Raw genomic sequence first — 17,239 nt, 5'->3', positions numbered from 1 at the left:
AGCCTGGGTCCTTCCTGTAAGGTGTTCTCTAAGGCTGGGTACCAGGTAGGAGAAACCTTGGTTACAGATGGTACAGGGATTAGTTAGGAGGTGGCTAGTGCTGCGAAGGTGCTGAGGAGGACGGGGTGGCCTTTAGACTAACAAGGGAAACAGTGGGTTACTGGATCAGGGGGGGCAGCAGGGCTTGGAACGTGGCATCCGTAGCGTCAGTAATGGCTGGGAGCAGCTGTGTGCCAACGCACAACTCATTTTGTAGTGATGGGTGTTTCTCCAGCCTCTTCTTCTTCCTAAGGGGAATATGTCACATTTGCTGTCCGCTGCTCGGCACAAACAGTATTATGAAACTGGAAGCATGTGCAGAAATGATTGGTTAAGCTTGTGGCTTTTGTATTTGGTAGCTGGGTGCTTGGCAGTAAATACCCTGTGCTTAAAATGAGATGGGGTCACTGCCTCACAGGGACCAAAGTGTTGTTGTTTTGCTGACTAAGAATTTGGAGCAGTGTTTGCATGTCTAATTCGTCGTCGTCCCCCGGACATTTTCTGCATATTTTTGCTTAGCTTGCTGTTTTTGATGCTGAAAGCACCAGTCTAGTTGTCACTGGCCATATGTGCATTCAAACCATTGTCTCTATTGGAGATTTTTGGAGAAATATTTTAGAACAATTGTCTTGTGACAGGTTAGTGTGTTTTGCTGTGTGGAGGCAAAACCATCACAAAACTGAATATGTGAAGCCATCTATAGTTCGCAACAGCAAGAAGTCAAAATGCCCTAATATTAGCTTATTTAATTATCATGATGTATATCCAAGACAGAAATTTAATGCGTTAGCAAGATGTTAGGGTCTCTTTAAAGCAATAAAACCTGTTCCCGACCCTGTAGTGCAGACTGAGCAGTTAGGATTCTGTGGCTGTTAAGTATCTTATTTAAATGATCATTTGGGGGTACATTTTCATGTCAGTTAGGTGGGGATTCCTACCTGTCTGCGAGTGATGTAGTTTTATTTATTTTCATTTGTATTTTGATTCATTTAGCTATTTTCATTCAGTTATAATTTCTCTTCTAGTTCTCAGATGTGGAGGTGTAATTCAAAGGGATGGTAATATGCCTGTCCATGAAATTTAGAATGATGCATTTAAAAATATTTATAAAGCTGCAAAAGGGAAAGTGGTTCTGATGCAGTTGTGGGCTCTTAGATGTTTAGTTAGTGGTCCTACTGGATTGCTTTGCGCTGAAGTTGCAGTCCAAATCGTAAGTTTGATTTGGTTTGAGAGGCTTGACGCCTGTGTGGTTGCTGTTGGCTCATTTGTAGCAATTTATAATTTTATCTTGCTTATTTTCTCAGAAACTGTGCTCTTTGGGGGTCATTTTTATTCCTACGTAACCTTTTCATTCATTGCTATCAAATAAGCTGTAGGTATTTTAAACCATATTCTGTTTCCTGTCTTGTGTTCTTCCAGGCAGTGCAATGTCAGCAGCAGAGCATCAACCGACAGAGCCTTCTCCATTGCCTAATTTAGCCAGCTCATCTGAAGCACTGGAAACAGAACCAGCCAATAAATATGAGGCAGTTTGCCCTCACTGGTTTTATTGCAAGATAGTAGATTCAAGAGAGAGGTGGATTCCCTTCAGTGGACAAGATTCAGAGAAGTTAGAAAATGCTCATAAATCCAGTAAGTTGAAATGCTGGGGAGGTGGGAGCTATCCTTTAACACTAAGCCTTATTAGTTAGGAATCTTTCCCAGTATCCTCTGTTGCATTAGTGGTGTTCAGAAGTCTCCTACAATATGACTATATCCAACTCTAAGTCATTTCCCCCTGAAAATAATCTCTCTAACTGGCCTGGTTGCATGGTTCAATCAAATACTAAATCGTCAGATGACGACTTGAAACTGGGTTTGAAATATGAGCGTTTCCAAGCCAGAAACCCATTGTCATGGCCACCCTTATAGTACAATCCTATGTATGTCACTACTCAGACATAAGTCCCATTGAGTTCAATGTGATATACTCCCAATTAATTTAATTAACTTGAAGGCTGTTTTGCACCTAAGATTATAATAAGTGCCCCACTGGATTAGGCCAAAAATCCCCTAGCCCAGGATCCTATTTTTTACAGTAGCCAATCAGATGCTCCTGGGAAGCCAACAAAGCAGGGGAGCATAAAAGTCAGAGGTAGCCTTCATAAATTTCCCCAACTCCATATAAAAAGGTAAAGGGACCCCTGACCATTAGGTCCAGTCGCGGACGACTCTGGAGTTGCAGCGCTCATCTTGCTTTACTGGCCAAGGGAGCTGGCGTACAGCTTCCAGGTAATGTAGCCAGCATGACTAAGCCGCTTCTGGTTAACCAGAGCAGCGCACGGAAATGCCATTTATTTATTTATCTACTTGCACTTTGATGTGCTTTCAAACTGCTAGGTGGGCAGTAGCTGGGACCGAACAACGGGAGCTCACCCTGTCACGGGGATTCGAATCGCCGACCTTCTGATCAGCAAACCCTAGGCTCTATGGTTTAACCCACAGCACCATTGCGATATGTTGTGGCAGTGCATGCAAAAAAAAAAATTGTGTTGTGCAAATAAGTACTTTTCATGATTTGTCCATCATAAATCTATTGCCAATCAATTTCATGGGATGTCTCAGTTATTCTGGTATAGGAGAAGGAAGAAAGCCAGTGATTTACTAATATAGTGGCTTATTCACTAAGTGACTCTGAAGACTATGATCTGCAGTATAATTGTGAATACCAAGTGATCACAGGGTGTGTTTCAAAAGCAGGGAATTATAAAAAATGACCTACCCTCTACAATTGTACTTCATTGCGAGTGTTGGTGGCTGGAAGTAAGTGTGTGAGAAATGAGTGGAGAAATTTAACTGCAGGTCCCTGGGGAAGGACAGGAAAATATGCTGGACATACAGAATTTATCCACAAATTGTCATTTTGTAAACATTTTTGGGTATGCTTTTGTAGCTATTTCTTCAACCACACAGATGATGCACTTGGTTTAATAAAGAGTAAAGCTGCAGTCTTCTGAATTCTGCATTAGATACCATATTTTGTAGGAAGCAAAAATAGGCCATTTATTCTTTAGAATCTGGTTTTAGCCCTGCCTTTCCTTTTTACAAAGCTCTGTTAATAATGTGTGGCTGTGGAGGTCAGGTGTCCCCTTATCTTGGGTTTAATTCCTGCTTTATAGTATTCCTTTTGTTCTGCAGGCAAGTACTGTGATGAGCTAGTTGTTCCAACAGAGGGGGGAAGATACGATGTACATCTGAAGAAGAGGTTACGCTATGCTGTTTACTGGGAAGAAGATGAATCTGAAGTGAGGCGCTGCACTTGGTTTTACAAGGGAGACAAAGACAACAGATATATTCCATACCCTGAGAGCTTCAGTGAAGAGCTAGAGGTAACCATAAATCATAACTGCTGCCTCCGGCAGGCACCAAACATACCCTGATTGTAATGTTTCCATTTTTGGCAAGTCTTTTTGATCTTGGATATGCCAAGTTTTGCAACTTTGCAAAACAACATGGGAGCTGACAGGCCCCTGTGTGGGAAAACTTACATGCATGATATCGGTACTGTATCTGTAAATTTTCACCTACAAGTCAAATGGCCAAGGTGATGGTGTGTGTGGAGAAAAGCTACACCCCGCCATTCTACATTTCTAATCTAATCATCTCTCCCCTCAGTTGATAATAATGTCAGTTACAGCAGAAGGTCCAATTTCCTGATGCTGTATTTTGTCTGGCCCCCAGATTTATATTGTAAGGACATAGACAAGCATCCTTGGTGACTGTTCCCTCATTGCTGCCTCACCATCTCCCAGACAGTAAAATACCTACATATTTTGCTTTTTCTCTTAATTGTCTCAATTGAGGTGTCCCCCCGCCCCAGCATGTATTGATAGGTTAATTAGGACTTTATTGGCTTGGATTTTCAAACTTGTTTTGGAACTGATTCTTGTCATTTAATTTTGTACACTGTGTTCTCAGAATAGTAATCCAGTTAAAGATGAGTAAATATGCATAGGATTGTGTTTTAATAGGGTTTTTAAAAAGACATATATTTGACTCTTTAAAGAGTTTCTTCTTCTTCTCAGGACACCTATATGATCTGTGTCACCTTAGATGAGTGGAAAAAGAAACTGGAGTCTCCGACCAGAGAAATCATAATATTGCATAACCCAAAGGTATAGTGAAGCTTAGAAGTTTGCATCGGTTATCTTTTAATAACAGTTTTGACTCTGTTTCAGGAAATCAATAACTTCTGAAAAGAAAAGTTCATTTCTAGAGGGGAGAACAGGTGAAGTGTTATTGTCTGGTCTGTTAGAAAATTGGAGAAAGGGGTTTCTATATTCTATCCATTTTCTGGGTCTTAAGGTGTAGACATACGTGTGGGTTGTTTGAGGGTGTGAGATTGAATTATGCCTGTGGTTGCTGAGTGTGGAGAGTATGATTTGAGGGTATGTATACAGTGGCACCTCTGTTTGAGAACGGGATCCGTTCCAGAGCCCCATTCTCAACCTGAAAGGTCTGCAACCTGAAGTGCCGCGTCTGCGCGTGTGTGCGGCGCGATTTGGCGCTTCTGCGCATGCACATGATGTCATTTTGCACGTCTGCACATGCGCGAATTGCCGAACCTAGAAGTAACCCGTTCCGGTACTTCCAGGTTCGACGCATTCGTATCCCGTGACGAACGCAACCTGAAGCAATCGTAACCAGAGGTACGACTGTGTATTGATTTATAATATGTATATGCTGGATTGGATATGTGAGTGTATTGATCATGTAAAGGTGTGCTTGAGAAGAACCGAATGGAAGGCATTTTTAGGTGGAATTTATGTTGTCCTTATTGTTGGGAATTTAATTGCTTAATTATATGATCGATGGGGATATGGTAGTTTGCAAATGGGAGGTGGTTTTTCTTTTGTCTAGTTGTCAATCATGCTGTTTTAAAATGTGGAATTTATATATTCTTAGTTGGTTTTCATTTGTAAAATTTCATTTCCTATGTTTAGAGGGTATTTTATTTATGTATGTACTATATTCCACAATGTGGCATTTTCCTTTTATTTTTGTAGCTAATTTTTCTATGTAATGTTTATTTTGATGCTAAAGAAGATGCTCTGCTTATTTCTTAATTGTCTCTGATGGAATGAGGACATTTTCTGGCAATCTTTGTATTTGTCATGGGGGGGAAATGTTTTAATCTATGTTGTAAACCACTTAGAGATTTGTGTAAATATGAGCAGTATATAAAGTTTCCAAATAAATAAAATGGGTGTGTTATACAGCATATCTGTCTCTCCAGCATTCCTGCATGTCCATATTTGGGAGTTGCATTTAAATTATTACCCACCTTTGAAACTGATTGTCTCTGCTTTGTGGTTTGTTTCTCCCACTTATGTAGTGCTAACATCTTTTATTTTTATGGTCCTTTCAAGTTGATGGTACATTACCACCCAGTAACAACCACTGATGACTGGGGCGCAAGTCCCACAGAGCAAGGCCGGCCAAGAACTGTGAAGAGAGGAGTGGAAAATATTTCTGCTGAAATCCCTAATGGTAATGACATGCATTTCCCCCTCTTGCTTATTTTAAACTTACCTGCTTTTCCTTTCTTGATATGATCTTACACAGGAATTGTTCATGAAACAGGTTAAACAGATGTGAGTAAAATGATTAGAAAACTGCCTGGTACTTCTGTCCTTGCTTCAAACCAAACCAAACCCAAACTTGAACATAATTCTTAAAGATGTTATACTACAACTGAAAAGTAAATAGCCATGTTTGTCATTTTTTTTATCTATTAATGATTTTTTATTTTTTTAAGTTAGGGAAGCCAAAGCATAATCAAATATTTGATTTAGCTCAAGTATAGAACCATTACTTTTCTTTGAAAAAATTAAGCTTTTGGGGGGAAACCAGTTATATTTTGAGAGAATGTCACTCCCATTTGAAAATAGTGTCTTGATAAGTATGTAATTTCTGTTTATTTCAGGGGAACCTATGCAGATAGACCATTTGGTTTTTGTTGTTCATGGAATTGGACCTGCATGTGATATTCGTTTCCGGAGTATTGTTCAGTGTGGTAAGTCCGCAGTATAAAAGATACTTGTTGGTTCTGCATCCCAGGAGGTCCACAAAAGATGTGGGTCTGTTGTACAGACAAGAGTTATTGTGATGTCTTATAACCATTTTATTCCATTATATATTATTTAATTGTATTCCACTTTTCAGAGAGACATTCCCAGGGCAGCTTTGCAGTTAAAATAGAAATACAACAATGCAGCAGAAACAGTAAAACGAATACAACAAAACAAAACAATAGCAGTGGAATCTAAAACAGCTGATGTCAGAGCCCACTGGTCCAGTGAATATCAGCTGTATGCTAGAGTTTAAGGCTGAATCTATGTTTTGTTCATATGATGAGGAAATTAACTGATGACTGTATTTGACTAGAAATATCTGTATCTGAAGAAGTGTGCATGCACACGAAAGCTCATACCAAGAACAAACTTAGTTGGTCTCTAAGGTGCTACTGGAAGGATTTTTTTTTAAAAAAAATTGTTTTGACTAGAAAGTCAGTCAGACTGATTGTGTTTGAGACCGAGAAGCAAGTTGTCCACAAGATCAATTGGCTAATGATTCTAAGGGTTATATGTACACTTAGATCTCACAGAGACTGCCAAGGAGGATATATCCAAACTAAACTAGTACAGTAGTTCCTCCATATTACAGCAGCCTTAAATTATATATCATTATCTTCCCATCAAGGGTGAAATAGGAAAATTGCAAGGCTTAGTGGGCCAAAGCACGTCTCTAGTGAATGTTGTTTACAGATGTTTATTACATATAAGTCCTCATTGGCACTGGGAATTACATTGGAAATTCAGATACTTTCAACAGAAACTGGTGATGGTGCTAAAAGAGTAGAGTATAGATGCAAAAGTTCTTCAAGATCCTTTCACCTTAGGGCACTTTATTCTCCAAGTAGTACAGCTTTGCTTGACCTTGCTTTTTAATCAAGATGGATGCAAAAGTTGCATAAAACACAAATGTAGTTTACAGATGTAACAAATCACTGTGGCTTACTGTGTTGAAGCATCTGTCCTAGGTTGCTTCTGCACTAGGGGTTTTTCTAGAATTGCCAACCTTTGTTCGCTTTCTTTTTATGAGAAATCCAGTTGTCATCATTGCAAAAATGCTGAATTATTGTGTTTTCTGCATTACCTTTGTGTGTTTGCAGACTTGATGTGTGGCTTTTATTTTTCTTCAATAAAATACAGTTGCAGTGTCAGCCTGTCCAGTGTAAACAGGCTACACCAGGGGTAGGCAACCTAAGGCCCGTGGGCCAGATGTGGCCCAATCACCTTCTCAATCCGGACCGCGGATGGTCCAGGAATCAGCATGTTTTTACATGAGTAGAATGTGTCCTTTTATTTAAAAGTAGTGCTTTAAACCCGTTAAATTAACGGGCGCTAGAACATATGTGGTGAAACATTTTTTAAAACAGACTGCTCGCCCGCCGCCACTTGTAACAGCCGCTGCCGCTTAGAAGTACGTCCACGCGAGCGTGCACCCGCCGTGTGCCCACGCACACCCGCCGCTTCAACAGTTTCGCCCGGCCGCCCGAAGTCTTTGCACTCCAAGTCCCAACGGCTGTCCATGGGGCACATGCGCAGTAGCGCAATCCCACAGACACAGGGACTGGACACAGAGACACTTGCACTTTATTAGTATTGATGCATCTCTGGGTTATTTGTGGGGCCTGCCTGGTGTTTTTTACATGAGTAGAATGTGTGCTTTTATTTAAAATACATCTCTGGGTTATTTGTGGGGCATAGGAATTTGTTCATATTTTTTCTTCAAAATATAGTCTGGCCTACCTCATGGTCTGAGGGATGTTGGACCGGCCCATGGCTGAAAAAGGTTGCTGACCCCTGGCTACACACTGTTGAGGCTTTTAAGGTTTATTATACATTTAATAATTTAATATGACCAAGATTCCATTGCTGCTGTTTTGTTGTATTCATTTTACTGTCTTGCTGTATTATTGTATTTCTATTTTAACTGTAAACTGCTTCAGGAATGTCTTGCTTGCCCCTTATGGTTCCAGAAGTCTCTTCGCTGTAACAGGACTTGCCTAGCAGCAGCTCCCCCTTGGTCATGATGAAGGACACTGCAGTGCTTAAATGGCCTAACCCAGACAGGTTACAACAGTGTAAAACTACAGTATTAAAATTGGTTAAAACAATTTAGAATCCGAATAGGGTGGGTCCTAAAAACATATAATCTTGGGTGACAGAGGCCAGGGTAAAAAGGTGCATCTTCAGTAAAATGCTCACTTAACACTTCTCCCTTTTAAGTTGCAACTCAAAAAGCAATAAGGTGTAATTCATTATGCAATCAAACTAATTTTAGGAAAACAAGAGAATATATTTTTCAGAAGTTAACCTTGGGTGCAAAGTTATCTGTCAATGTTTGGTTTCCAGTTCATCTTGGTTTGCAATATAAGATGGGTAAAATGCTTCTTGGAAGGGCTTTATCTCAAAAAGTATGAAGTTACCCTGTTACAATTACAGGCCAGTGCTATGATTCCCAAATGCTCCATGAGCTTTGTAAGCTGATTGCAATATATGTAGAAACACTAAACCTTCAAAATCAGGAAATGGATTAGCACACTGAGTTTTCACATGTGAACTGTTCCTTGAATTAAATATGTATAAACTTAATAAGCTCCTTGGGTACATATCAGATGAGATGCTGTGGCATCCACGATCAGATCTCCCATCCATCCTTCGTCTTCTTTTTCTAAAGATAGAAGCCCTGACATGAGGTTGGACCTGAGGGGTTGTGGGGGTTAGCCCCTTTCTCTTTTTCTGCTTTCCCAATCTGAATCCCCTTCCTAGCTGCTATTTGACCCACTGATAGGGGGATGTACAAGTACAATGTGATATTTGTGGATCTTCCTTCTCCTCGGGCTGCAGTCCAGATTGGGAAAACAGAGCAGGGGGAATTTATTAAATACTCCCTCCTTCTCCCCCCCCCCCTGGATGTTTCTATTTTGGAAAAAACGTGGGAGATCTATTTATCCATATCCTATTATTACATCTAGTCGGGCCCTCAATGTGGGGTGGTTGCTCTGTGCCTTGATGCAGAATTGATTTCCCCCCCTTACAGTCAATGACTTCCGCAATGTTTCCTTGAGTATGCTGCCTGCACACTTCAAGAACGCTCAGGAGCAGCAACAGATTGGTCGAGTAGAATTCCTCCCAGTGAACTGGCACAGTACTTTACATACTGGAGTAGATGTGTAAGTGAACCAAGAGTATTCTCAGCAAGCCTGCCTTTCATTTTATGTTGACAGCCTAGAGTTTGCCAAAGTTCAAGAGATCTGGAGGGTGGCAACACAAGAACAGGCCTTTTCTGCAGTGACTCCCCAACTGTGGAATGCTCTCCCCAGGAATGCTCACCTGGGACCTTCATTGCATATATTTAGATGCCAGGCAAAAACATTCCTTTTCTCCCAGGCCTTTGGCTAATTACACAATCCATGGCCTTTTAAACTGTGTTGGTTATTCTTTTTTGTTTGTTACTATGTTATTTATTTTTGTGTTTCTATATTGCAAACCACCATGTAATCCTTGGATGAAGGATTTATTAAATACTGATAATACTCCTATTTCCTACAATGTGTGAGCTGTCATAGCTGGTAATAATGACAAAGCAGTGGAGACAGGGAAGTGCATGTTATGGACTTTTGGCATACCCTAATTCTGTTCAGCGTGTCTAAAAATGGTGTTTTAAGTTTGTCTGCTGTTGCTACTTTGCTATTTTGGGTTAATTGGAAAACTGGGCAGCTCCCCAGACTTCTTTGTTCTAGTATTAGACAGCCTGTATTGGGAAACATTGCTTCAAAATAGGGACAGGGAGCCCCCAGCCTGGGGGTTAAATGGAGCCTCTCTGATCTTGGAACTCTCTTTGGTTAGAGACCCTTTCTCCAGGCCACACCCCTTACCAGACTTGCTTTGCACCATCCATGAGTGCTTATGCTGGCTGTTTGCCATAATAAAAATTGATTGAGTGAGTGCTTTTGCCTGTGTGGAATATATTTTTGAACTCTGACAATGCTTCTTGCTTGCCTGGATGGAGGATAGAGAGGGATGTGTAGAAATTAGCCGACTGTACAAAAAGTAAAATTCACACTTGTTGCTCTTCCCACTTTTGCCTCTGGCCTTGCCCACAACTAGCTATGTGCTCTGACATAGCACAGTCAGTAGAGCAGGAGATTCTTAGTATCGGGGTCGTGCATTCAAGCCCCATGTTGGGCAAAAGATGCCTGCATTGCAAGGGGTTGGACTAGATGACCCTAGTGGTCCCTTCCAACTCTACATTTCTATAGTTCTCCCTGGAAGAATGTGGACCTTGGGCTGGAAAAGGTTCCCCACGCTGCTTTAGAATACAGTGATGCAAAAGAAGTTCTTTCAAAGATCCTTTCCATCTTACTTTCGCTGACATGGTGTTTGCTGTGCATTTTAACATCTGGTTAGTTGTAGCCCAATCTTGTGTGTAGTTACCTGGCAATCCACTGAATTCAATGGGGCTTGCTTATGAGTGAACAAGTGCAGTCACTGGAGTACAGAGTGCAGCATTTGGATTTGCACTTTTCACAGGCAAACTTTATTGTTATCTGGTTTCTAAGATCAGGTATCTGTGTAGGATAATAAAGCTTCAGTAGAGTCCAACAAGATCTGGAAGGCTACGTGCCCTTCTCTGTTTTGTTTTCAGAGACTTGGAGAGAATCACCTTGCCAAGCATCAATCGCCTGCGCCATTTCATCAATGACACCATCCTAGATGTTTTCTTCTATAATAGCTCCACCTACTGCCAGACCATTGTGGACACAGTTGCTTCAGAAATGAACCGTATCTACCTGCTCTTCTTGGAGAGGAACCCTGACTTTAAAGGGGGAGTCTCAATAGCAGGTCACAGCTTAGGTATATATACCTTTCCCTTATTTTGATGCATGCAAACATGTTTATTTATTTATTATCGCATCCTTCCTCACAACGGTGTTCTTTCTGTGGGACCTGACCAGGTCACCTATCCCTGAACAACATAAAGGTATATGGTCAAAATTCCCATTTCCTTTTCTAGCATCTTAATTGAACTGAGACATTTGTGTCTTGGAATACAATATGCTTTGTATCCTTGTAACCTGTTATTCCATTTTTTTTCAGCCTTATAGTCTCATAGTGTAAGGTTTCACTCCCATTTAAAGATAGGTTGCCAATCAAAGCAGCCATTCACAAACTAAGTATCATATTTATAAGCTGCTGGCTGCGTACAGGTTTGGGAAGGCTGAATTACGTTCAAAATCTGTTTCCAAAATCTGCAACCAGAACTCCCAACATTCTATACATGGAAATAAATAAAATGTGAATATATTTCAGTTTAATATCTTTCATTGCAATATCCAACCTCTTCACTCTTCCACTTTCCAACAACAACAACAACAACAACAACAGATTTTTAAATGCATTTCCCCCCATGAGGTCATGGGATTGAGAGGGTTTGTTAGTGCAGAAATCAGACTTCCAGAGCAGCTTCCTCTGGCTTTTATTTCAAATGTTTCAAAACCCATATCATTTTACAGTCTAAAGTTTAAACTTAAAAAAATATATATGGTTAAGAGCAGAGCTGCATGTGATATTTAGTTCTATTATTATTTTAACAGACTTTAAAAATATAAAATGCATCCACTAAAAGACCAAACATGACATGCCATAGTGTTGTTTCTGTTTTTAAGTAATGGCTATCATGCATAGTGTAAGACAATTTTCATTTGGAGCATGATAGAGAAAACAGTACCAGAAGCTCCTAGCTTTCAGAAATCTCAGTGGAGGAGACTGTTGGAGGTGCTAGGAGTACAATGCTCTAGAAATGTTCTCTTCTCAGCCCTCTTGCTGCTGTTTTTTGGCTTGGCAGATCCTCAAGGGCTACAGAGGAGTACCCCACCTGCCCTGTGTTACTTACATCAGTACATCAGTCCCAACAAGCACAAGATGTTAGTGCCCAAAGAGGACAGGTGCTCCTCCTACTTGGACAGATGTTATCAACAGCTCTTGCCTCCAGGAATTTAGAGGCTAATAGGAATGTTGAATAAAGTTGCAATAAGCTTAATTTGTTCTCCTTTTTTGAAGCCGTGTACCTCTCTGTCAACTTTTAACAAGTGTAGCTCCCCTTTTATTCTTCTTTTTGTACTCAAGGTGCATATATACCGTATATACCTGTGTATAAGCCGACTTTTTCAGCCCATTTTTTTGGGCTGAAAAAGCCGCCCTCGGCTTATACTCGGGTGAAGCGGGCGGCTGCAGAGGGACAAGCGGCAAGAAATGGATCCTTTCTTGCTGCTTGTCTCCCCTGCCCTGCCGATCCCGCATCTGTGACTGCTCTCTGATCCCTCGTCCTGCGGGGAGGGAAAAGTGGGGAGAAAGCGTTCCTGGCCGCTTTTCTCTCCCCATGCCTTGCGCAGAGCACGCACAGCACCGAGGGATTGGAGAACCGCTGCGCTGAGACTCTCTGATCCTGTGCCTGCTCTGCGCAAGGCATTGGGGAGGGAAAAACAGGGAGAAAGTGCTCCTCAATGCTTTTTCCTTTCCGATGCCTTGCACAGAGCAGTCACTGCTCTGTGCGAGGATCGCCTCTTCCTCCTCCTCCAGTCCCTTCTCCACGAAGAGGAACAGAGGTAGCGACGGTGGCAGCGGGAGCAGGAGGAGGACGAGCATCGAGCAGGCGCGCGAGCCGGCTCAGTCCCAGAGAGCCTGTTGCTTTTGCCCCCATCCCATCCCAGCTCAGTCCGCCATAGAAACTGCCCACCCTGAAACTATCCACCCCTGAAACCTTCCCAGAATCTGCCCCCTAAATTCCTCCCCGAATATGCCCCCTCCCCGAGCCCTCCCTGTAAAGAAACACTTTCTTTCCAAGCCCTCCCTCTTAACCCCTGCCCATCCCAGCTCTGCCCACTGTAGAAACTGCACTGAGACTCTATGATCCTGTGCCTGCTCTGCGCAACGCATCGGGGAAGGGAAAGCGGGGAGAAAGTGCTCCTCGATGTTTTTTCCCTCTCCGATGCCTTGCACAGAGCAGTCACAGCTTCCTCCTCCTCCCGTCCCTTCTCCCCGAAGGGGAACAGAGGTAGCGACGGGGGCAGCGGGAGCAGGAGGAGGATGAGTATCGAGCAGGCGCGCGAGCCGGCTCAGTCCCAGAGAGCCTGTTGCTTTTGCCCCCATCCCATCCCAGCTCAGTCCGCCATAGAAACTGCCCACCCTGAAACTATCAACCCCTGAAACCTTCCCAGAATCTGCCCCCTTAATTCCTCCCTGAATATGCCCCCTCCCCCTGAGCCCTCCCTGTAAAGAAACACTTTCTTTCCAAGCCTTCCCTCTTAACCCCTTCCCCCATCCCAGCTCTGCCCACCCTAGAAACTACCCACCCTGAAAATTTCCCCAGAATATGCCCCCTTGCCCCTGATGCCCTCCCTAAATATGCCCCCATTTTATTTTTGAAATTTACCAGTAGCTGCTGCATTTCCCACCCTCGGCTTATGCTTAAGTCAATAAGTTTTCCCAGTTTTTTGTGGTCAAATTAGGTGCCTCGGCTTATATTTGCGTCGGCTTATACTCACGTATATACGGTATTGATTTAATGAAACAAACTACAGCTGATGAGGTTGCAATTCAAAGGGGAAAGAGAGAAAACACTGTCATGTATTTTCCTCAGGGTGAGAAAAAGCAGCTTGGGGGTAGGATTTCCCATGGTGAAAGGTACACAAAGGCAGTTTTCCCTGTCAGTCTCCCTCTTCCTAATCTCAGCCTCAATAATTGCTTTTTATTTATAAAAGGGGGATGGGGAGTTAAATCACAAGCTTACACACAATAACTAGCTCCATCCTAGAAAGGGAAGGTGAGACATTTGCGGTGCCCTAGATATTATATTCATGACCTTTCTGCCAAGACACTGACTGTATTCTTTTCTTAGGATCACTTATATTGTTTGATCTTCTCACGAATCAAAAATGTACATCTGATGGTGAGGAAGATAAAAATGAGGTATGCATTAGCATGTTTCAACAACTTCCTGAGTTTAAAGCTGGCCTTGTAAGTTCCCTGTGTTTGGGGGAATCTTTGTTGCTTTTGTGCAGATTAGCCTGCTATTCTTCAAAGCTCAGCGCTCTGTACTTATTCAAAGGCTAGGTGACTCCACAAAAAGTGTCCCTAAGCTCCTGTGTCAGGGCTGGCTGTTTTCCTATTTTGCATGTTTCTCAGAAAACAGGGGAAAATGTCTGCACAGTCTAGCCTGGGAAGGCAAGCCTGGTGCCCTCCAGATGTTTTGAACTAGAACTCTCATCAACATTGAATGGGGCAATGAGTTGAAGTTCAACAACATCTGTAGGGTCACAGGTTCCAAATCCTTGGTATGGCCAAAGCTAAGGTCTTTTAAGATGATGTTGATTTTAATAAAATAGTACGTGTGATTTTAATAAAGCGTATGTGTTTGCTCTTTTACAGCAGGTAAGTTAAGCAAATGCCTAAAATCTCCCTTTGATAATACTAGATGCTAAAAGTGCTTTACATGATTGAGTTGTGCCATAAAGTGCTGGTTTTGACCTATAAAGCTTTGAACAGCTCAGGACCGCAATGCCTCAAGGACTGCCTCTCCCCCTATAAACCACCCCAAACTCTGCATTCATCATCTGGGACCCTTCTTCATGTTCTTCCTCCACATGAGGTCCAGAGGGTGGCAACACGAGAATGGGCCTTCTCTGTAGTGGTTCCCCATTTGTGGAATGCTCTCCCCAGGGAGGTTCAACTGGCGCCTTCATTATATATTTTTAGGTGCCAGGAAAAACATTCCTCTTCAACCAAGCGGATTGATATTATGCAGCCTTTTAAATGTGTCTGTGGGAAAGGGGGGAGGGGAGTTATTGTTTTGTTGGTTTGGTTTTGATTATTTACTTGTTTTTATCCTGTATTTTATTCTGTGAAAACCCCTGAGATATTATGATGAAGGGAGTATAGAAATCTAAGAAATAAATAAATAATAAAATATAACATTTATAACAATAATTAAAAAAATGTACACATTGTGATACAATCAGTAGTCTAGCAATATAGTCCAGTAGCTATATATTGGTAACTATCCTGTCTTAAGTGTTTGATCAATGCAAGTCAAAAGCTGTACAGAAGTGGCATCTATTTTAACAGGAGTCACAAATATCAGCAACCAGGCAAGAAGGCATTGGATCTGTGACAGACATTTTGACGGAGCTTGAGCTTTCTGAATATTGCTCTGTATTTGAGAAGGAAGATGTGGACAGACAAGCACTGGTAAATATAGAACTTTTGCATTACTTGCTTTGCTCCTGTATGTCTATTTCTTCAGCTTCAAGGCTCCTTCATGAAGATCAATAATGGTAGTTTGCGGGGGCATGGGGAGGGAACAAATCCATTCATGTCTTTGCTCAGATCTCTTGTGAAAGTGGCTTGCAAGGAGTGGTCACATGACAACTGCATTCAAGTGTGGTATCAGCAGCAAAACTAACCCTGTGTCCAGATGGTGCCAGGATTATTCAGGAAACATTTCCCGCCCTCATTCTTGATCTTCTCTGGTGTTGCCTTTTGATAACTAGACAGCAGGTCCCACTGAAGTCCTCTGAAGCTACGGAGTGGGCTGAGCAACTAGAACTTGCTCAATCTGTGAAGGAAACAACTTCCAGTTACCAAGACAGAGCTAGGTTGCTGTACAAGTCTTATAGATGGTTAGTGGTGGAAGAATATTTGCATGAAGAGTTTCTGAGGCTGCATTTACCAGTATTTTTATAAGGGTGACCTGACCATATTCAACCCTCTGTATTTCTCAAAGGATAGCAATGAAATGCAAGTTACTAAAGTCCCAAGAGCTCTTTTCATTCAAGTCACTATATGTTGTAGAACCACAGCTCATATACCGGTATGTGTGTGTGATTCTTATTGTAACAGGCCTTGTGCACAGAAAAGGAACTTAAAGACATGGGAATTCCCCTGGGACCCAGAATGAAAATTCTGCATTATTTAAGGAGCAAAAGCAACAACCAGGTACGCTTGGGGTAATTGTTCAAGTGATTTAAATCCATACCTTCAGTGTTAGGGATTGGAAAAATGCAGAATGCTTTGAATCTCCTTGCAGTATAATATTTTCTGGATATTGGCAATATTTATTGACTTGAACCAAATGGAACATCCAGCCCTTTGCTCTCTCCCCACCACCACTTTTGGCAATCATATCTTCTGTCTTCCCCTTCTGTCTGTCAATTCTACTCTAGTTTGTTAGCAGGTAGGCGGTTCCAGTGCAAGGACATTTCATAATCTCTGGATTAGGATTGGGCCGACCGGCCCTATCCAGTTCTATTCCTCTTTCACTTGGTTTCCTCCACCCTGTCATCCTGTCCTCTTTCTTCATAAATATGTGTGTGTTTAATTCTGCACACAACCACACCCATTTTTAAACTTTCATTTCTGCAAGGTGATCTGAGCAGGCTGCCTTTTACATATATTTCCTGCTTTAAACTTAAAATCTTGGAATAGTCAGGAAGGACAGCTGGTTGAAAACGGCTGCAGATGGCTCTGCTCTGCATTGACCCGCCATTGTTCTTGGGGCAGCAGCAGGTGGGGGGGGGCATGAGTTTGTATACATACTTAAGTTGGGCAATACATCTCTATGTGTCAATATATATATATATATATATATATATATATATATATATATATATATATATATATATAAATGTCCAGTAGCACCTTAGAGACCAACTAAGTTTGTTCTTGGTATAAGCTTTTGTGTACATGCACAGTTCTTCAGATGCACTGAAACAGAAGTCACCAGACCCTTATATATAGTGGGAGGGTGGGCTGGGGTTTTTCTACCCCACCTCCCTGAATCTATCTCAGTGTGTGTGTGTGGTTTTTGTTTTCTTTATTGGAGAGGAAGTGGAAATTGAGAAATTTCTGATACCTTATGTGTACATACTTTAGGATGTGTAGGGGGCTATGTTTAGCTGGTTTTATTTCTGTTTTGGACTACCTCTTTGGAAGGGGGACAGTTTTTCTTCATGGGTGTGCTACTATCTGATGTACCTTGGGACAGACTACATGTTATACACACAAGCATACAAGAAAGTCCCAGTGTCCCCTCC

General features: G+C 41.8%; 1 protein-coding gene across 3 annotated transcripts in view; it reads left to right on the top strand.

Annotated features, from left to right (window-relative positions):
- The window catches only part of DDHD2 (DDHD domain containing 2), a 29,060-nt gene that overhangs the window by 874 nt on the left and 10,947 nt on the right, over positions 1-17,239 (top strand). For 2 of the 3 annotated variants that reach the window (XM_033172255.1, XM_033172253.1), the window contains exons 2-11: positions 1,459-1,671; positions 3,217-3,407; positions 4,104-4,193; positions 5,448-5,568; positions 6,005-6,094; positions 9,187-9,319; positions 10,795-11,003; positions 14,047-14,117; positions 15,273-15,395; positions 16,047-16,142. In XM_033172255.1, coding sequence (XP_033028146.1) covers positions 1,467-1,671; positions 3,217-3,407; positions 4,104-4,193; positions 5,448-5,568; positions 6,005-6,094; positions 9,187-9,319; positions 10,795-11,003; positions 14,047-14,117; positions 15,273-15,395; positions 16,047-16,142 — 1,329 coding nt within the window. In that variant the 5' untranslated portion in view covers positions 1,459-1,466. Of the gene's footprint in view, positions 1-21; positions 46-1,458; positions 1,672-3,216; positions 3,408-4,103; positions 4,194-5,447; positions 5,569-6,004; positions 6,095-9,186; positions 9,320-10,794; positions 11,004-14,046; positions 14,118-15,272; positions 15,396-16,046; positions 16,143-17,239 lie in introns of those variants that run through there. The other variant, XM_033172254.1, reaches the window with a different exon arrangement.

Source organism: Lacerta agilis, chromosome 15 (genome assembly GCF_009819535.1).
Source record: "Lacerta agilis isolate rLacAgi1 chromosome 15, rLacAgi1.pri, whole genome shotgun sequence".
NCBI lineage: Eukaryota > Metazoa > Chordata > Lepidosauria > Squamata > Lacertidae > Lacerta > Lacerta agilis.
Note: the sequence above shows the minus strand (reverse complement) of the source record. Positions and strands in the feature narration are given on the sequence as shown.